At 44.9% G+C, this 22,061-nt stretch overlaps 1 protein-coding gene across 4 annotated transcripts in view; it reads right to left on the reverse strand.

The window, feature by feature from the left end:
* The window catches only part of LOC144600028 (follistatin-related protein 5-like), a 393,214-nt gene extending 384,749 nt beyond the window's left edge, over positions 1–8,465 (reverse strand). The window contains exons 1-2 of one of the 4 annotated variants that reach the window (XM_078411369.1): positions 8,340–8,465; positions 305–432 (exon numbers count right to left, since the gene is read on the reverse strand). In XM_078411369.1, the coding sequence (XP_078267495.1) occupies positions 305–427 (123 nt within the window). In that variant the 5' untranslated portion in view covers positions 428–432; positions 8,340–8,465. Of the gene's footprint in view, positions 1–304; positions 433–7,489; positions 7,511–8,011; positions 8,244–8,339 lie in introns of those variants that run through there. The other 3 variants (XM_078411368.1, XM_078411370.1, XM_078411367.1) reach the window with 3 other exon arrangements.
* Positions 8,466–22,061: the final 13,596 nt, after the last annotated feature.

Below are 22,061 nucleotides of genomic sequence, written 5' to 3' on the forward strand. Positions count from 1 at the left end.
TCATTCCATTGCAGTAAATTTGACAGTACTCACTTAAGGCAAAGTCTAGAAGGAACTACAGATACTGGTTTAAATAATGCCATTACCTTTCATTCATTTGTTCTATATCCTTCTACATCACCGTCAATATCTCTCGTTTTCCTTTCCCCTGACCCTAGTTTAAAGAAGGGCCTCGACCTGAAACGTCACCCATTCCTTCTCTCCAGAGATGCTGCCTGTCCCGCTGAGTTACTCCAGCATTTTGTGTCTATCCAAGGCAAAGTCTATCTGTATATAACAAACTACTGTGTAAAAACAGACGTACCTCTTTGAGTGCCGCTCCGCGTATAAATAGCTTCCTGGGGGTTTTCTTTTCCAACCATCCTTCTGCCATCAACAAGCATATTCCAAGCAAGGAAAGAAATGGCCACAGTAGTCTGGACTTCATTGGACCTGGTACGACAGAGAGATAACAGTCAAACTTTGCTCTTTCCAATTGTTTTAGCTTGTATTGAAACAAAACTTTGATTTCATTTTACTTGATAGCTGATTGTCCCGAAAAATTATTCATCAAGATATAAAAGCCCAGAGATTCACTAGTTCCTGCAGAGATGTATTGATTTGTAGAACCAAAGAATTGCAGATGCTGGTTAATACACAAAGGGACAGAAAGTGCTGAACTAACTCAGCAGGTCAGGCAGCGTCTCTGGAGAACATGGATAGGTGGTGTCGACCTGAAACGCCCCCTATCCATGCTGATGCATCGATTTGTTGAAGCATGCATAGGTATGATAAATAGCTTGAAAGATGTAGCATGGAAACAGGTCCTTTAGCCCAGCGAGTCCATGCTGACTACCAACCACCCATTTACACGAATCCTCCACTAATCTAATCCATCCTTATTCTCTCAATATTGTTACCAGTTCTTCCCAGATTTTAGCACTCGCCTACACACAAGGGGCCCATAGTGTTTGTGCGAACATGATATCAAGATAAACTAATCTCATCTGTCTGCACTTGATCCATATCCCTGTATTCTCAGCATATACATGGGCCTATCTCAAAGCCTCTAAAATGCCACTATTAGTTTAATCTAGTTTAGTTTGGAGATACAGCATGGAACTAGGCACTTCGGCCCACTGAGTCCACGCTGACTAACAGTCGCCTATACCCCAGTTCTATCTTACACACTAGGGACAATTTACCGAAGCCAATTAATTTACAAATCTGCACATCTTTGGAGTGTGGGGGGGAAACTGGACCACCCGGAGAAAACCCACGCAGTCACAGGGAGAACGTACAAACTCCGTACAGACAGCGCCCTTCGTCAGAATCGAATCTGGGTCTCTGGTGCTGTGAGGCAGCAGCTCTACTGTGCCATCATATTTGTATCTGCCTTCACCACTTTCCACTGCAGTATATGCACGGTGGCGCAGCGGTAGAGTTGCCGCCTTACAGCGAATGCAGCGCCGGAGACTCAGGTTCGATCCTGACTACGGGCGCCGTCTGTACGGAGATTGTACGTTCTCCCCGTGACCTGCGTGGGTTTTCTCCGAGATCTTCGGTTTCCTCCCACACTCCAAAGACGTGCAGGTTTGTAGGTTAATTGACTGGGTAAATGTCTTTTAAAAAATTGTCCCTAGTGTGTGTAGGATAGTGTTAATGTGCGGGGATCGCTGGGCGGTGCGGACTCGGTGGGCCGAAGGGCCTGTTTCCGCGCTGTATCTCTAAATGTTCCAGGCACCCCTCCACCTTCGGTGATCTGATTAAATGGCACAATTGATACCGTAAGATGAAAAGATAGAAATAGTAAATGGGACTTAAGATACTGGAAATGCTCACACTAACACTGTGGACCATTATGAGGCTGGATTGCAGGGGTGGGGTGGGGTGGAATGGTAGGTCAGATGAAGTGTTAGTAGTGCCTGGTAAAGTGGAAATAAAATTCAATTGGAGAGGAATAACCAGATCTATTACTCAAGCTGCAGACTGTCGCACGAGCACATTGTCACCACCTGCAGAGTCAGTCCTGTGGATTTTGAATACTTAGGGCCCCTTTCTACACGATTCCCCACCCAGCTGTGAACGGGGAAGTGGAATTTACTCTGGTGCTGCATTCAGTGGTACATCTCAGAAGCTGGCGTATGAAATGGTGACTCACTGATCATAGGTTGAATCAATTAGATGCGGCTCCAGCTGGAATTCATATCAACAGAAAAGCCTCACTTGACCTTCTCTGCAGTTCATTTTGCAAATTCATAAACATGTTGATTCTCTGTGTGTCAGAAACTGGGCCGATCAAAAGGCAAATAGGCCACAAATAATTTACAGGTGAAAATATGACTATCGACAGGAATAGACTGGGCAGGGAGAGCACTGAGTTTGCGTGGCTCACTCAAGCAGGCATGGAGCACAGCAATGCAAGACACACGCGTGCATTATTATCATATGTTCCAAGCAGAACAATGACATTTTACTTGCAGCATCGCTACATATGTAAACAAACTACACAGTCAATATAATAAACAAAATAATAATTCAGTATACATACATATATATCTATATATATATATATATACATTTAAATATACATTTATCTATCCATGTAGATGGACACAGAGATGTATGTGTATGTGTATATATTTATATATACACACACACACGCATCTCTTTATGTGTGTGTGTGTGTGTGTATATATATATATATATATATATATGTATGTATACATGTATACATATGTCCCACTCCCAAACATTCTCAGATTCCTAATAACCTGTGTGATTAGCCTGCTATTTTTGTTTAGGTTCCTCATAAGATCATATGATATAGGAGCTGAATTAGGCCATTTGGCTCATCAAGTCTTAGACTTTAGAGATACACCAGGTCCTTCGGCCCGCCCGGCCCACGCCGACCAGCGATCACCCCGTACACTAGCGCTATCCCACGCACTGGGGACAATTTACAATTTTACCGAAACCAATTAACCTACGAACCTGTAGGTCTTTGGAGTGTGGGAGGAAACCGAAGCACCCGGAGAAAACCCACAAAGTCACAGGGAGAACATGGAAACTCTGTAAAGACAGGACCCGTAGTCAGGATTGAACTTGGGCCTCTGCAGCAACTCTATCGCTGCGCCACTGTGCCGCTCAAAGCCTACTCCACTATTCCATCGTGGCTGAACTATTTTTCCCTCTTGACTCCTCTCTTCTGCCTTCTCCCCATAATCTTTGACACCCATATCAATCAAGATTATTATACTGTCTTTACTTTAATATATATATCTATATACTAGACCAAGTGGACCTATTGGACCCAAACCTCCTGCATAGGTGCAGCACCCTCTGCTCTCTCCTCCCCTCTCTCTCCCCCCCCCCCCCCCCCCCCCCCCCCCGTCCCCTCCACCCCTCCCCTGCTCCTCTCCCCTCCACCCCTCCCCACCTCCCTCCCTTTCCCTCCCCCCACTCCCCTTATCCTCCCCTTCCCTCCCTCCCTCCCCCCCCTAGGAAATAGATCTAAACTTTAAAATGTGAATAACTTTAAAAATATAACACCGATTTCAATGAAACTTCTTCCATTAGCATCAAAGGGACGACGGTGAGTAAGGTGGGTCTAAAATTGTCGCGCTGTCGTGTACCGTGTTGGCTGTAGTTCAGGAACAAACAAACAAATAAACGAGAGTTTTAGTATATGGATGTACTAATCAATCCCATGTTATACCGTGTTGTATGTTGCCTATGTGACCATGTTACCCATTTCAATCCCATGTTATACACTCTCGTTAATGCCACACGGTTACACGCAGTTCCATTTATTCTTTCGAGGTCCGAGCTTGTTTTAATACCACTCTTTAACGACGCAACGCGTGTTCTTTGTTAATCTGTAGTTGACAATGAAACGACTACAGCAGAGAGTTCGGTGAGTGAAACATGAACTGCGATGATTTCAGATTACTGACAGAGGGTACCATTAAGTCGATGATAAAATCAATATTATTATTTTTGGGGGAGGGAGGGGGGGGCATTTTTTAAATGGATTGAACATGACCACAGCCGTCTCATCGCCTCCTGCTTCATGGGCTGTTCTACGGTGAACAGCGCCACTGAAGACCACAGCGGCGTTATCTCGGCTCCCGCTCCCCATACATGGACCAGCTTTGACAAAGAGCAAGGACGAGCGAAAACCACGAGGAATTGAAACTAAATAAACTTAAGTCAAACGCAGTTTGTACTCTTAAATGTCGCTGGAATTTAGAAGATTGCGGGGGGATCTTATAGAAACTTACAAAATTCTTAAGGGGTTGGAGAGGCTAGATGCAGGAAGATTGTTCCCGATGATGGGGAAGTCCAGAACAAGGGGTCACAGTTTAAGGATAAGGGGGAAGTCTTTTAGGACCGAGATGAGAACTTCTTTTCCCCACACAGAGAGTGGTGAATCTGTGGAATTCTCTGCCACAGAAGGTAGTTGATGCCAGTTCATTGGCTATATTTAAGAGGGAGTTAGATGTGGCCCTTATGTAGCTCTATCTAGCTCTCTCTTGAATGCATTCAGAGAATTGCCCCCCCCCCCCCCCCCCCCCCCCACTGCCTTCCGAGGCAGAGAATTCCACAGATTCATAACTCTTACTGAAAAAATGTTTCCTCATCTCAGTTCTAAATGGCCCACCCCTTATTCTTAAACTGTGGCCCCTGGTTCTGGACTCCCCCCAACATTTGGGAACATGTTTCCTGCCTCTAACGTTAATAATCTTATACGTTTCGATGTTGCACCTATCTCCAGTGTAAAGCGGCATCTGCAGTTCCTTTAACTCATTGAACGTGTCCCCATGCATCTAAAAGGACAGGTGCAAATTGGCTTTTGCGCCACGTTTTGTCAACAGTTAGAGAAAAAAAAAGCCGCTTCGCAGCAGATCAAAATATAATCTAAATTCGCAGCTCGTTTTAAATGCCAGTTCGCCGTGTCAAACAGCCCACTTGGTCTGCTGGTATAAAATCCGAAATCAGGTTTGGTGCTGTTTCCTGGTCTATTTGAACGAGCGCAGTCGACTGACCAGTGAACATATTACACTCTTAAACCAGCCAATGTTTATCAAACATGCTGGGCATTATTCTCACTGACAAGCTACACCCTGGATTAAGTATGTAGGAAGAACTGCAGACGCGGGTTTAAACCGAAGAGACACACAAAATGCTGGAGTAACTCAGCGGGTCAGGCAGCATCTCTGGAGAGAAGGAATAGGCGACGTTACGGGTCGAGACCCTTCTTCAGACCGGTCTGCATAGGTTTAGCTCAAGAATCCAAGGGCTACCCATTTCAAATGAATCTCCCGGGGTGGCTCGTTTCATCGGCGAAGGTTAGTTGTGGTAGAATGGGTGGATTTACAAGCAATGTGTTCCTAGATATTTGGACATTAATGAAGAAGGGTCTCGACCCGAAACATCACCCATTCCTTCTCTCCAGAGATGCTGCCCGTCCCGCTGAGTTGCTGTAGTATTTTGTGTCTGGTCTTCTAGTTAACTCTCCCTGCCAGTCCGCACATTGTCCGCACTGCGAGCGCAGGTCAGTATTGCGCCAAATCGCCGCTGAGCAAATACCCCAGCTCCCCTAAAAGCACCGAACCTCTGGAGTGTGGACCAACGCTCACCGGAGCTCACCAGCCAAACAACGCGGGCTCCCCCGCCAAGAACTCTTGGAAGAATATTCTTTCAAAAGTTGTGTAGGGACTGGCAATCCCAACGTAGCTCGCCACCCGAGACACTGGAGATGATACCTGGACCTGCCGTCATGTTCAGTATGAAATAGTGAGCCTGGGTAGAGTGGACGTGGAGAGAGGATGTTTCCACCAGTGGGAGAGTCTAGGACCAGAGGGCACAGCCCCAGAATAAAAGGACTGGGGCTGTTCATATGTTGAAGGACTGGAGCGACTAGGCTTGTATACACTGGAATTTAGAAGGATGAGAGGAGATCTTATCGAAACGTATAAGATTATTAAGGGGTTGGACACGTTAGAGGCAGGAAACATGTTCCCGGTGTTGGGGGAGTCCAGAACAAGGAGCCACAGTTTAAGAATAAGGGGGTAGGCCATTTAGAACTGAGATGAGGAAGAACTTTTTCAGTCAGAGAGTTGTGAATCTGTGGAATTCTCTGCCTCAGAAGGCAGTGGAGGCCAATTCTCTGAATGCATTCAAGAGAGAGCTAGATGGAGCTCTTAAGGATAGCGGAGTCAGGGGGTATGGGGAGAAGGCAGGAACGGGGTACTGATTGAGAATGATCAGCCATGATCACATTGAATGGCGGTGCTGGCTCGAAGGGTCGAATGGCCTCCTCCTGCACCCATTGTCTATTGTCGTACCTTTAGAAAGCAGACGAGGAGGCATTTCTTTGGAGGGCGATGAATCTGTGGAATTCGTTGCCACAGACGGCTGTGGAGGGTATTTTTTGGGCGGAGATTGACAGAATCTTGATTGGTAAGAGTGTGCAGGGGTTATGGGGAGAAGGCAGGAGAATGGAGTTGGGAGGGAGAGTTAGATCAGCCATGATTGAATGGCGGAGTGGACTCGATGGGCCGAATGGCCTAATTCTACTCCTATCACTTATGAACTTATAAATGGAAGCATTGGATATTTAACTGGGGGGGGGGGTAAGTTTCGGAGGGGGGGGGTGAGGGGGGAGGTGGGAGGGGGAGGGGGAGGGGGGGAGAGGGGAGGGGGAGGGGGGGGGAGAGGGGAGAGGGGAGATGGGGGAGAATAAACGAAAGGAGAATATTAAACATGACTGCTGGATCAGAGATTCAACAGACTCGTCAACAATTCGACATAATTCCGGAATTTAAGAGCGTTGGTTCTTGTTTCTCGTTGATTTTTTTGGGGTCAGTTGCATCTTCATAAGATGATAAGTATTAGGAGCAGATTCAGACCATTCGGCCCGTCGAGTCTACCCCGCCACTCAATCACAGCCGATCTATCTCTCTCTCCCCATAACCCCTGACACCCGCGCTAATCTCTTTTCTTTTTGCGTGCGGGCATTAACTTTAATGAACCTTTTTTCCCCCCTTTCATTAAAGGTCGACCTTCCCGAGGCAGGCGTATCGCGGCTGGGCACGGAGTATTTATCTGAAGAAGGGTCTCGACCCGAAACGCCGCCCCAGTCCTTCTCTCCAGAGATGCTGCCTGACCCATTGAGTTACTCCAGCATTTTGAGTCTCTCTTCGGTTTGAACCGGCATCTGCAGTTCTTTCCCACACGTTTATCCCTCGCCACCTGCTGTAACAGTTTTTAAACATCGCCGGTAACACCCAGCCCGACAAAGCCAAGCCGTGCTACTCAAAGGGAATCCAATTCAAACCATCTACAAAAAAAACAGGTGCTTTAAATACCAAGTCCGTGGCTAAGGGGAATAGACTGTCGTGATACTATAACTGCGCCTCGTCATTTAAGATCACGGTCACCTTTCAAATGCATTTAACAACGAATGGAAAGTATTTGGCATGCATAATTCAAAATGCAACTTCACCCATTGTAGCAGGGGAAAGGGGTTAGAGGGGAGGGCAGTTTTTAAATGAACCCTCTCCGGCAGAATAAGACAGTCTGAAGAAGGGTCTCGACCCCACAACATCAGCCAGTCCTTCTCTCCAGAGACCCCTGCCTGACTCCAGCATCCTGTGTCCATCTTCACCTGCACTTCCTTCCTACTGCACAAGACTCGCTGGATTGGACTCAATGGGCCGAATGGCCTCAGAGGTTCAGTGCTCGAGCGAGAGCGGTGGGTTTTCAAACACTCAAAGAGAGAAAGGTTTCTCAGATTCTGCACAGAGTTAGACTTGAGAATTATTATCCATTTGTTTCCAAGACCCCCCCGGAGGACAAGTCAAGGAAGATTCTTCTCCACAGCGTGAAATAATGATGCCTATTTTATAATCGCAGACGTCTGTTGCTTTTACCGTAACAGAAATAACGTTATGTTGTAAAAAAAAACAACACACACAATGCATAAAAATCAAGATGCAAGGATGATAATTACAATGTTGAGTTTTACCTGCAACAGCCCGCAGTAAGGGGAGGAATCCGAGACCGGTAGCTCTCTCCCTCTCTCTATCTCTCTATCTCTCTATCTCTCACACACACACTGCTGAAGCGGGAGATGTGTGTTAACCAGTCCACGCCTTGTGCCCGACCAAAGGATTTGTTCCTGGACTAGTGGGGAGCCTCACTCAGCACCGCGCGTTGTTGCAGTTGCAGCAGCAGCTACAGCTACTCCAGGCATCCCCCCGCTACTCCTCATCTTTATGCACACACGCGGCACGGCTCCGGCACACCCACGCCCCCCCCCCCCCCCCCCCGACAACCAATGGCCACACACTTACCCACTGTGTGGCTCAGTCTCAGCCCTGACCCTGCCTCGCAACTGGCCGCGGGACAGACGCTGTCCCGTCACCCTGGCGGCATCGCTCCACCTGCCCCCACAGCTAGTGCTGAACGCACGATCAATTGCACACTAACCATCTCCCTGATATAGGATATATATATATATATATATATAGATATAGATATACCAGGAAGATGGTTAATATATATATATATATACTGTATGAGTGTATATATACATATATACATATGTGTGTGTGTCTGTGTGAGTGGGTATACACATATTATATATATCTATATATATATATATATATGTGTGTGTATGTATATGGTTAGTGTGTATATATATATATATATATATATATATGTGTGTGTGTGTGACTGTGTATGAGTGTATATATACATATGTGTGTGTGTGTGTGTGTGTCTGTGTGAGTGGGTATACACATATTATATATATATATATATATATATATATATATATATATATATATATATATTTATTTATTTATTTTCACAAAATGCTGGAGTAACTCAGCAGGTCAGGCAGCATCTCGGGAGATAAGGAATTCCTTCTCTCCTGAGATGCTGCCTGACCTGCTGAGTTACTCCAGCATTTTGTGAATAAATACCTTCGATTTGTACCAGCATCTGCAGTTATTTTCTTATACTATATATATATATATATATATATATATATATATATACATACACTAACCATATACACACACACACACACATATACATACATGTGTGTGTGTGTGTGTATATATATGTGTGTGTGTGTGTATGGTTAGTGTATGTATATATATATATATACCCACATATATATATATGTATACCCACTCACACAGTCACACACACACATATATGTATACACACATACACACTCATACAGTCACACACATACTGTATATATGTATTATTATACAAATATACACACATGTACACATACACACACGTATATATATATATATATATACACATACAGACACACACAGAGACATATACACAGTCACACACACACATATATGTATACACACATACACACTCATACACAGTCACACACATACTGTATATATGTATTATTATACAAATATACACACATATACACATACACACACACATATATATACACATACAGACACACACAGAGACATATACACAGTCACACACACACATATACATGTATAATCATCTGCATGATTATATATATACATATGTATACATATATTCACACGTACACACACATACACACACACAGAATATGTAAACAGAGAACTCTGCATTCAGTTTCAGTTTCAGTTTAGTTTATTGTCACATGTACCGAGGTACAGTGAAAAGCTTTTTGTTGCATGCTAACCAGTCAGCAGAAAGACAATACATGATTACAATCATCCATTTACATGATAATGGAATGATGTTTAGTGCCAGGTAAAGCCAGTAAAGTCCAATCAAGGATAGTCCAAGGGACATCAGAGGTACATAGTAGTTCAGCACCACTCTCTGGTTGTGGTGGGATGGTTCAGTTGCCTAATAACAGCTGGGAAGAAACGGTCCCTGAATCTGGAGGTGTGCGTTTTCACACTCATATCTTTTGCCTGATGGGAGAGGGGAGAAGAGGGAGTGGCCAGGGTGCGTCTCATCCTTGATTATGCTGCTGGCCTTGCCGAGGCAGCGTGAGGTATAAATGGAGTCAATGGAAGGGAGGTTGGTTTGTGTGATGGTCTGGGCTGCGTCCACAATTCGCTGCAATTTCATGCGGTCCAGAATGGAGCTGTTCCCAAACCAAGCTATGATGCATCCTGATGAAATGCTTCCTATGGTGCATCTGTAGAAGTTGGTGAGAGTTTTAGGGGACATGCCAAACTTCCTAAGCCATCTAAGGAAGTAGAGGCGTTGGTGTGCCTTCCTGGTCGTTGCTTCGATATGGGTGGTCCAGGAGAAGTTGTTGGTGATATTGACTCCTAGCAATTTGAAGTTTTTGACCATCTCTACTTTGGCGCCATCAATGCAAATTGGAGGTAAACACAAAATGCTGGAGTAACTCAGCAGGACAGGCAGCATCTCTGGAGAGAAAGAATGGGTGATGTTTTGGGTTGAGACCCTTCTTCAGTCTGAAGAAGGGTATTGACCCGAAACATCACCCATTCCTTCTCTCCAGAGATGCTGCCTGTCCTGTTGAGTTACTCCAGCCTTTTGTGTCTACCTTCGATTTAAACCAGCATCTGCAGTTCTTTCCTACACCTCCAATGCAAACTGGGGTATGTGTACCTCTTTGCTTCCTGAAGTCGATCAATATCTCCTTTGTCTTCCTGACATTGAGAGAAAGGTTGTTGTCTCGGCACCACAATATAAACAATATTATAAACGGTAAAATGTTCAGTATATTATATATGTATAACCTTTTTCAGTATATATATATGATGCGTGTCAAGCACTTCTATTTATTGTTAAATGCAATTTATGTGCCAAAATATTTATAAAGTTCAGTATATTATATATATATATATATATCTATATATATCTATATATATATATATATATACATAAAATATACTTAACTTTTTTCCATTATTATAATGTTTACAGAGTACTATGATTACATATTCTGTTGTGCTGCTGCTGCATAAGAATTTCATAGCTCTGTTTGGAACTTATGACAATAAAACACTCTTGACTCTTGACTGAGATGCAAGAAGCATTCCACAATGAATCTATAATACAATCTAGACACAAGGAACTGCAGCTGCTGGTTTACAAAATAAAGACACAAAGTGCAGGAGTAAATCAGTGGGTCAGGCAGCATCTGAGGAAGAGTATTTTGTGAATAAATACCTTCGATTTGTACTAGCATCTGCAGTTATTTTCTTATAGACTCTGTTTGATGGTATTGAATACGCTGATAAAGTCCCAACTCGAAATGTCACCTATCCATGTTCTTCAGAGATGCTGCCTGACCCGTTGAGTTACTCCAGCACTTTGTGTTTCACACAAAGGATAAATATTGTGTAAAATACTGACGAGTCACATATTTTGATTTTAATTGTAATGGGGATATTTCTTATCGAGGGTGGCACGGTGGCACAGCGGTAGAGTTGCTGCCTTACAGCGCCAGAGACCCGGGTTAGATCCTAACCACGGGTGCTGTCTGAACGGCGATTGTATGTTCTCCCCGTGACCTGCGTGGGTTTCCTCCGGGTGCTCCGGTTTCCTCCCACGCTTCAAAGGCCGACAGCCTTGCAGGTTAATTGGCTTTGGTAAAATTGTAAATTGTCCCCAGCGTGTGTAGGATAGTGTTAGCGTGCTGGTCGCTGGTCGGCACGGACTCGATGGGTCAAAGGCCCTGTTTCCGCACTGTAACTCTAAACTAAACTAAACTAGACTTGGGAAATCTGTGGCCTTGATTTAATACCCCGTCCAAAAATGACATACCGAAGCAGCAAATAATATGCCCAGACACGGAAAACATTTGAAGACCAAGCTGATAGATTTTTCGTTACGCCTCGAATTAAGGGGTACCCTGATCAGGTAGGAATTTGGACAAGACACTGGATTTGCCAATGATATTGAAAGGAGAGGCAAATTTGAGGGGGCTGTATGAACTGCTTTTCCTCCCTGTTTCTTCCATGTTAAGCCTCCAGAATGATAATTAAAACATTTTCTGACTCAGAGGATGGAGTGTAACCAGGCCGCCTGAGAATTGGACTTACCTTTGATTCCCCCAGTGGTTAGACTGCTTTCTGATACTCTGATTGCAAGACATGCCGCCAAGCTGTCAAAGCACCATTGCATCGTTCCACTGCTTTTTTTTATAGCATTGAAGAAAATTGGAGGCAATTATTACTTGTTTATCCTGGCAAATTGCATCAACAGAATACAGGGGGGGTGGGGGAGGTGGGGGGGGGGGGTGGGGGAGGAAGACAATGGACGAGACACTCTATTCTGACTTTGACAAACAGCTTGGAGATCAGCTTCAAAATGTGATCATTCACTGCTCTTAATTGCACAGGCTCCACGTCCCATTTATCTAGATCAAAGGGACTGGGTGGTAAAATAGGTTAGCACATTTTCATTTCAGCATCTGGGACCACGGTTCATTTCAGCTCAGGCTGTTATAAGATGTAATTTTCCACTTGCGTCTGTTTGCAGAAGCCTTATCTGCAGTGGATTGGAGTAAATCCATGCGAATTCTGAGTACTGCAATCCCATTTAATGCCACACAGATCACTAGTGGCATTACTGGTGATATAGCAAATTGAAAAATAAGTTTGGGCTGTGTAAAATGTGCACCAGACATGCTGTCCTTCGGGTTAAAGTGGATAAATCTTTGGTTTTGTATCAAAAGCATGTTATTCCCGACTCAATGAGAAAACTGATTTCAAAGTCAATATCTAATTCTCACACCTTGTCGGATGGAACTGCAGATGCTGGTTTACACCGACGATAGACACAAAATGCTGGAGTAACTCAGCGGGACAGGCAGCATCTCTGGAGGGAAGGAACGGGTGACGCTTCGGGTCTTAAGAAGGGTCTCGACCCGAAGCTTCACCCGTTCCTTCCCTCCAGAGGTGCTGCCTGTCCCGCTGAGTTACTCCAGCATTTTGTGTCTATCTAATTCTCATACCCTTCGTCTTAATGAGAGAGGCCCACCTGAAACACAGTTGAAAATCTACGTGTCTTCATCAGATATTGTGTTCCATGCCGTGCATTTATTAAACCAACTTGGTATTTCCTTGCACCATAAGGAAAAATCAAGTTGCTTAATCATCTTTAATGTTTCACCTTAAAATTAATAGCCCACGTATTATGAATCTAGCAGAATGAAATCATAATCCATTAATTAACTAATTGGTCTAAAGTATCTAATTCGCAAAATTACCTAGATAGTTTAAATAATAAATCAAATGGATATAAAATTGTTACAAAAACAAGTGACAAGAGACAGGAATGTTTAATTGTTACCATCTTATTTAGTTCAGTTGAGTTTATTAATGTTATGTGTACCAAAGTATAGTGAAAAGCATTTTTGTGCGTGCTATCCAGTTAATGAATAGACTATACATGATTACAATCAAAATATTCACAGTGTGCAGATACAGGATAAAGTGTACAATGTTTAGTTCAAGAAAAAGTCCAGTAAAGTCTGATTAAAGATAGTTCAAAGGTCTCCAATGAGTCATAGAGTCATGGAGTCACAGTGTGGAAACAGGCCCTTCCACCCAACTCGCCAACACTGGCCAACAATATATAACATATAACATATAACAACTACAGCATGGAAACAGGCCTGTCCGGCCCTACCAGTCCACACTGACCATTCTCCCTGACCTAGTCTCATCTACCTGCACTCAGACCATAACCTTCTAATCCCCTCCTAGCCATATACCTATCCAATTTACTCTTAAATAATAAAATCGAGCCAGCCTCCACCACTTCCACCGGAAGCCCATTCCATACAGCCACCACCCTCTGAGTAAAGAAGTTCCCCCTCATGTTACCCCTAAACCTTTGTCCCTCAATTCTGAAGCGATGTCCCCTTGTTGGAATCTTCCCCACTCTCAAAGGGAAAAGCCTACCCACGTCAACTCTGTCCGTCCCTCTCAAAATTTTAAAAACCTCTATCAAGTCCCCCCTCAACCTTCTACGCTCCAAAGAATAAAGACCCAACCTGTTCAACCTCTCTCTGTAGCCTAAGTGCTGAAACCCAGGCAACATTCTAGTAAATCTCCTCTGTACCCTCTCCATTTTGTCGACATCCTTCCTATAATTTGGCGACCAGAACTGCACACCATACTCCAGATTCGGCCTCACCAATGCCCTGTACAATTTTAACATTACATCCCAACTTCTATACTCGATGCTCTGATTTATAAAGGCAAGCATATCAAACGCCTTCTTCACCACCCTATCCACATGAGATTCCACCTTCAGGGAACAATGCACAGTTATTCCCAGATCCCTCTGTTCCACTGCATTCCTCAATTCCCTACCATTTACCCTGTACGTCCTATTTTGATTTGTCCTACCAAAATGCAGCACCTCACACTTCTCAGCATTAAACTCCATCTGCCATCTTTCAGCCCACCCTTCCAAAAGGCCCAAGTCTCTCTGTAGACTTTGAAAATCTACCTCACTATCAACTACTCCACCTATCTTAGTATCATCTGCATATTTACTAATCCAATTTGCCACACCATCATCCAGATCATTAATGTAAATGACAAACAACAGTGGACCCAACACAGATCCTTGGGGTACTCCACTAGACACTGGCCTCCAACCTGACATACAATTGTCAACCGTTACCCTCTGGTATCTCCCATTCAGCCATTGTCCCAGCTACACTAGTCCCACTTGCCTGCGCTTGGTCCATATCCCTCCAAACCTGTCCAATCCATGTACCTGTAGATTGGAAATGAGAACCACTCTTCCCACTCTTCCGCAGAGACCGTTCCCTCCGTAACTCCCTGGTCCACTCGTCCCTTCCTACCCAAACCACCCCAACCCCGGGCACTTTCCCCTGCAACCGCACAAGATGCAACACCTGTCCCTTTACCTCCCCCCACAACTTCATCCAAGGACCCAAACAGTCTTTCCAGGTGAGACAGAAGTTCACCTGCACCTCCTCCAACCTCATCTATTGCATCCGCTGCGCCAGATGTCAGCTTATCTACATCGGCGAGACCAAACGCAGGCTCGGCGATCGCTTTGCTCAACACCTGCACTCGGTCCGCGTTGGCCAATCTGATCTCCTGGTGGCCGAGCACTTCAACTCCCCCTCCCAATCCCAGTCTGACCTTTCTGTCATGGGCCTCCTCCAGTGCCATAGTGAGGCCCACCGGAAATTGGAGGAACAGCACCTCATATTTCGCCTGGGCAGCTTCCAGCCCAGTGGTATGAACATTGACTTCTCCAACTTTAGATAGATCCTCTGTCCCTCTCTTCCCCTCCCCCTTCCCAGATCTCCCTCTATCTTCCTGTCTCCACCTACATCCTTCCTTTGTCCCGCCCCCCTGACATCAGTCTGAAGGAGGGTCTCGACCCGAAACGTCACCCATTCCCTCTCTCCCGAGATGCTGCCTGACCTGCTGAGTTACTCCAGCATTTTGTGAATAAATACCTTCGATTTGTACCAGCATCTGCAGTTATTTTCTTATACCACTCTCTAGTTAGTGAGTGGCCTGATAACAGCTGGGAAGAAACTGTTCCTGAATCTGGAGGTATGTGTTTTCTAACTTCTGTACCTCTTGCCCGATGGCGTGACTGTCACGAACAAAATACACTAATTATGTGCAACATTTGTGAATTTATTTGTCATCTGCAGATTACAAAAATTCTGCTGAACCTAGCTAAGTCCGAGTTTAGTTTAATTCAGTTGAGAGATACTGGCACTTTGGTCCAACGATCCACGCCGACCTGTACACTAGCACTATCCTACACACGTACACAAACCTGTACGTCGTTGGAGGAAATGGAGAGAAGGTACAAGCTCGGTTCAGACAGCACCCGTAGTCAGGATCGAACCCGGGTCTCTGGCGCTGTAAGGCAGCAACTCTACTGCTGCGCCACCGTGCCACTCTGAGCTGTTAAGATATATATTTAAAAACACAGCGATCTAATGCCACAACTTCGAGCTCCCAGTTTTTTAGGCAATCTAAATTCAACACTGGCACTATCTCAAGGGCTCTAATTCCACTAACAAGTCTGTTATAAGGTGTTTTGTCAAATGCCTTTTGGAAATCCGCAAACACAAATATCAATTGCACAGCCTTCATCAATACTGCCCTTGTTTCAAATAAAAATCAATCAAGTCGGTCGATCACTATTTTTCATTAACAAATTCTCACCGATTTTCATTCATTATTCAGTTATTATTGGGCTCCACATTTCAAAGCACAAATTCATTTTTTCCCCAGATTATTTGATTCAGGCGTTTGAACACCTTGGCTGGTCTGGCAGTTTTCAGATTTATCCCACTCTCTTCAATTGAAAAAGACGTGCAATGTTATTAATGATTCAGTGTTCCAGCATCACCGTCATAGCCAAGGATGTTGTACCCTAGCCTTGGCCATTTGCAGGGTGTTCCCTCAGTAATCCGAGCGGCAGTCTGTCCAGAGTAGGAGCCATGTTGCTCTATCACGCTAAGAACTGTCAATAAAACCCTCTTCTCTACTGCAAACAACTCACACCAACTTCTACAGATGCGCCGTCGAAAGCATTTTATCGGGATGCGTCACAGCCTAGCTCACGAGTTCACAAGTTATAGGAGGAGAATTCGGCCATTCGGCCCATCGAGTCCACTCCGCCGTTCAACCATGGCTGATCTCTGCCCCCTAATCCCATTTTCCTGCCTTCTCCCCATGACCCTTGACACCCGTCCTAATCAAGAACTTGTCCACCTGAATCTGTAGTTTGGGAACAGCTCCGTCCAAGTCCGCAAGAAATTGCAGAGAATTGTGGTCCATCACGCAAACCAACTCAACTTCCATTGACTCCATACCACACTTCACGCTGCCTTGGCAAGGCCAGCAGCATAATTAAGGATGAGTCTCACCCCGGTCACTCCCTCATCCCATCAGGAAAGTGGAACAGAAGTGTGAAAACGCAAACTTCCAGATTCAGGTACAATTTCTTCCCAGCTGTTATCAGGCAACTGAACCACTCTATCAACAACTAGAGAGCGGTCCTGAGCTACCATCTACCTCATTGGAGGCTGTCGGACTATCCTTAAATGGACCTTACTGGATTTTATCTTGCGCTAAACGTTATCCCCTTTATCCTGTATCTGTATGCTGCGGATGGCCTGATTGTAATCATGTATTGTCCCTCCACTGACTGGTGAGCAGGCAACAAAGGCTTTTCACTGCACCTCAGTACACGTGACAGTAAACTAAACTAAACTAAATCCTGCCCCCATTTAGCATCCCCACCCCTTGCCCCACCTGTGTGATCAGCTTTCCTTTCACCATCTATTTACGTTTATATTTTCGAAAAACTAAATTTATTTTCCTATTTTTTTCAGTTCATGCAATTGAAAACATCGCTTGACGTTGGCCGCACAGTCACATAGCAGGTAATGCTGCAAGTCACAGAGCCAGAAGTGCAGGTTCAATCCCGACTATGGGTGCTGTCTGTGTGGAGTTTGCACGTTCTCCCTTGGATCGCGTGGGCCTCCTCCGGGTGCTCCGGTTTTCTCACGAACCCTTTCAGGTTGCTATTAAATCATTCCACTCTCACCTTAAACCATGTCCTCTGGTTCTTGATTTCCCGACTCTGGGTAAAAAGACTCAGCTCATTCACCCTATCTATTCCCCTCATGAATATCGCGGCCAAAGTCAAGCGATTTTTCAGTCAGAGAGTTGTGAATCTGTGGAATTCTCCGCCTCAGAAGGCAGTGGAGGCCAATTCTCTGAATGCATTTAAGAGAGAGCTGGATAGAGCTCTTAAGGATAGTGGAGTCAGGGGGTATGGGGAGAAGGCAGGAACGGGGTACTGATTGAGAATGATCAGCCATGATCACATTGAATGGTGATGCTGGCTCGAAGGGCCGAATGGCCTCCTCCTGCACCTATTGTCTATTGTCTATTATACACCTCTGTAAGATCACCCCTCAGCCTCCTGTCCCCCCAAGGAATGAAGCCCTCGTCTGCCCAACCTCCTCTCCCTCAAATCCCTCAAGGCCTCCTGGCAACATCATCATCATCATCATCATATATCTACAGCCGGAAACAGGCCTTTTCGGCCCTCCAAGTCCGTGCCGCCCAGTGATCCCCGTACATTAACACTATCCTACACCCACTAGGGACAATTTTTACATTTACCCAGCCAATTAACCTACATACCTGTACGTCTTCCTCGTGAATCTTCTCTGCACCCCTTCCACAAGTCTCCTGATTGCAAGCAAGATTTATTCCAGCTAATATCAAATCACACACATTTAGCAACTGAAAAGAAATCAGTGCCCAATGTTTCAATCTCCAGCTAAACTTTTTTAAAAAAATATTTGCATCCCACACCTTGATTAATTCAGGTAACACTGGGATGTGTAAATATTTAAAATACCCTGAAACAAATTCTGTTATAACATTTTAATAGAATTACTACAGTGCATTATCTACTGTGTAAGTTATATACTAATGTAGAAATAAATTGGATGGATTATTTCTTGTCTTTTTAATCATTTTTATATCTATGTTACTTTGCAAAGGTTTACCATTTCTAAAAATTAGCTAAATTTCAACATATTAAAGAATATATTAATCTTCCATGAGAATATTCAAGATATAAGCCTTAATATGTTTCTTGTTCCATGGATGGAAGTCTTTGGTTCTTTTGCTTCCCTTTATGTTAATATTGTTGATGATACCTTAAAAATAACAGCTTCACTTGTTCCCCAATGTCCATCAATTTAATAAAACCTCTGTATCAGCATCAGGTGCATTGCCAGAAGACAACTCTCAGACACCTCCTCCTACTTATCCTTGGACCCCCACAGCCGAGTACCGGGCCTTCATCTCCAACATCATTACTGATCTCGTCTCTTCCGGCTCTCTGCCCCCTAAAGCCTCCAACCTTATCATTCCCCAGCCCCGCACGGCCCATTTTTACCTTCTCCCCAAAATCCACAAACAGAACAGTCCTGGCAGACCCATTGTTTCTGCCTGTTCATGTCCCACCAAATTAATTTCCACCTACTTCGACTCCATCCTATCCCCCCTGGTCCGATCCCTCCCCACCTACGTCCAAGACTCCACACATGCTCTCCGTCTCCTCAATATCTTCCGTTTTCCAGGCCCCCACTCCCTCATCTTTACTCCCAAGGGAAACAGGCCCTTCGGCCCACAGAGCCCGTACCAACCACCGATCCCCGCACATTAACGATGCCCTGCACACACTAGGGACTATTTTACATTTGTACAATTTTACCAAGCCAATTAACCTACAAAGCTGTACGTCTTTGGAGTGTGGGAGGAAACCAATGATCTCGAAGAAAACCCATGCAGGTCACGGGGAGAACGTACAAACTCCGTACAGACGGCGCCCGTAGTCGGGATCGAACCCGGGTCTCTGGTGCTGTAAGGCAGCAGCTCTACCGCTGCGCCACCGTGCCACACAAATGTGCCTGTTATCTGATTATTAAATTATTCATCCATCGCACTCTGAAAATATTAGCGGTGAATATACTAATTCTGTGTTACTGCAAAGTTGATTGTTCATAAAATCAATCCCATTGTTGACCTCTCAGCCGCGTCATCATTTCTTTCCACCTCACCTTCGTTCTCTCACCCCTCGTCATTCAGAACAATACCTCCCTTGTTCCAGTCTGCTCTTCTGTCTTCTGTGTTGACACTTGTAATTGGCAAGCCAGGCACTGTGCAGCCAGAGGGTGAAGTGGTCACGTTGCCAGAAACATTGGGGAATGCATTTTTACCTCCAGGCCACTAAAACACCAAGGAGAAGGGTAGTTACCCCAAAGCAGAGCCCTTGCAGAGTTTCCTGTTTCCATCAGGTGGGAAGAGAAATGTGAAAGGCAATCCAGCGGTATGAATATTGATTTCTCCAACTTCAAGTAACCCCTTGCTTTCCCTCCCTCTCCGTCCCTCCCCCATCCCAGTTCTCCGACTAGTTCTACTGACCTCCTGATTAAATATAAGAAAATAACTGCAGATGCTGGTACAAATGGAAGGTATTTATTCACAAAGTGCTGGAGTAACTCAGCAGGTCAGGCAGCATCTCAGGAGAGAAGGAATGGGTGACGTTTCGGGTCGAGACCCTTCTTCAGACTGATGTCAGGGGGGGGCGGACAAAGGAAGGATATAGGTAGAGACAGGAAGATAGAGGGAGATCTGGGAAGGGGGAGGGGAAGAGAGGGACAGAGGAACTATCTAAAGTTGGAGAAGTCGATGTTCATACCACTGGGCTGCAAGCTGCCCAGGCGAAATATGAGGTGCTGTTCCTCCAATTTCCGGTGGGCCTCACTATGGCACCGGAGGAGGCCCATGACAGAAAGGTCAGACTGGGAATGGGAGGGGGAGTTGAAGTGCTCGGCCACCGGGAAATCAGTTTGGCCAACGTGGACCGAGCGCAGGTGTTGAGCGAAATATGACTGATTGTGATGCCACAATGTCATCTTCCCCTTCTGCTCTCAATAAACCATTCCACATTTCCTTATTAGCATCTGCTTTGATCTGTTGTTTTCACACCTTACCCTTCCACATCTCTGGACTCCTTCACCCCTGACTCTCAGCCTTCTCCTTTCGTGTCCATCATCCGTGTTTCAAATGTTACATCGCTGTCATCGTCCGTCCTGAAAAAGGCGACAATCAGTGGGAGCCATCACTTGTACAATGGAGGACTGTGGAAGCAGAATTAGCTCAGGACACTTCCAGTTTCAGCCCCGTGACGTGGACGCTTCTGCTATGGGGTCACTCTCAGTCTGTAAAAAGGTCTCAACCAGAAATGTCACCCATTCCTTCTCTCCAGAGATGCTGCCTGTCCCACCGATGTTAACCCAGCATTTTGTGACTGTCAAGGTGAAGGCTTAGATCACTTGGTCTGATACTCAGGCACAGTATTATGCAAAGGTAATTGATTTTGTTTTTATCTACATTGGAATGATCACAAGTCTACCACTTAACATCTAACTAAAACTCACATACCCAAGGCCACTTTAGTAACCATGGCAGCCAACAGATGGGTGCTAACTTAAACCAACAGGCCACAATCAATTATCCTGAGGAATACATAGTGGAGGATAAACCATTCCAATTTATAGGTTTTTTCAATCTACTATAAAACAAAATGTTTTTGTTTTTTTTCCCCTGAACAATGCTTAGTTGCACACCCGCCACAGATGCTGTTTGGGAAAAGTATAGGACTCGACATAGCCAACAAAAGGAATACATTTTGTTTAGTTTAGCTTAGAGATACAGTGTAGAAACAGGCCCTTTGGCCCACTGAGTCTGTGCCGACCGGCCATCCCTGCACACTAACATATTCCTACACACACTAGGGACTATGTACAATTTTACCAGGCCACTTAACCTGCACACCTGTACGTCTTAGGAGTGTGGGAGGAAATCAGATCTGGTGAAGATGTATAAGTGATGTTACAGGTCAGGACCTTTCTTTAGACTGATTGGAGGGGGGAGGGCAGTGAAGAACGCAGGAAGGGAGAAGGGGCCGGACAAACCAGGTCCAGCAAAGAGGACACAATATTAGTTACACAATTAGAGAAACAAATGACAAAGCCCCAATCTGGTTGTCAAGTTCGACTAAGTGGGGTATCATGGATTGATATTAGGTCCCATCGATTTACAATCTGTATGGATGATTTGGCTGAGGGGAACAAATTTAACGTGTCCAAGTTTGCTAATGACAAAGTTTGCCAATGACGAATGTAGGAGACACAGTAGAGCAGAGGTAGAGTTACTGCCTTACAGCGCCAGAGACCCAGATTTATTCCTGACTACGGGTGCTGTCTGTGCGGAGTTTGTACGTTCTCCCCGTGACCCGCGGGGGTCTTCTCTGAGATGTTTGGTTTCCTCCCACACTCAATAGACGTACAGGTTTGGAGGTTAATTGGCTTGGTATAAATGCTAAATTGTCCCTAGCGTGTGTAGGATAGTATTAAATTGTGTGGGGGGTCGCTGGTCAGTGCGGACTAAGTGGGCCGAAGGGCCTGATTCCACACTGTGTCTCTAAAACTAAAACTAAAC

This window comes from Rhinoraja longicauda, chromosome 14, assembly GCF_053455715.1.
Source record: "Rhinoraja longicauda isolate Sanriku21f chromosome 14, sRhiLon1.1, whole genome shotgun sequence".
NCBI classification, from domain to species: Eukaryota; Metazoa; Chordata; class Chondrichthyes; order Rajiformes; family Arhynchobatidae; genus Rhinoraja; species Rhinoraja longicauda.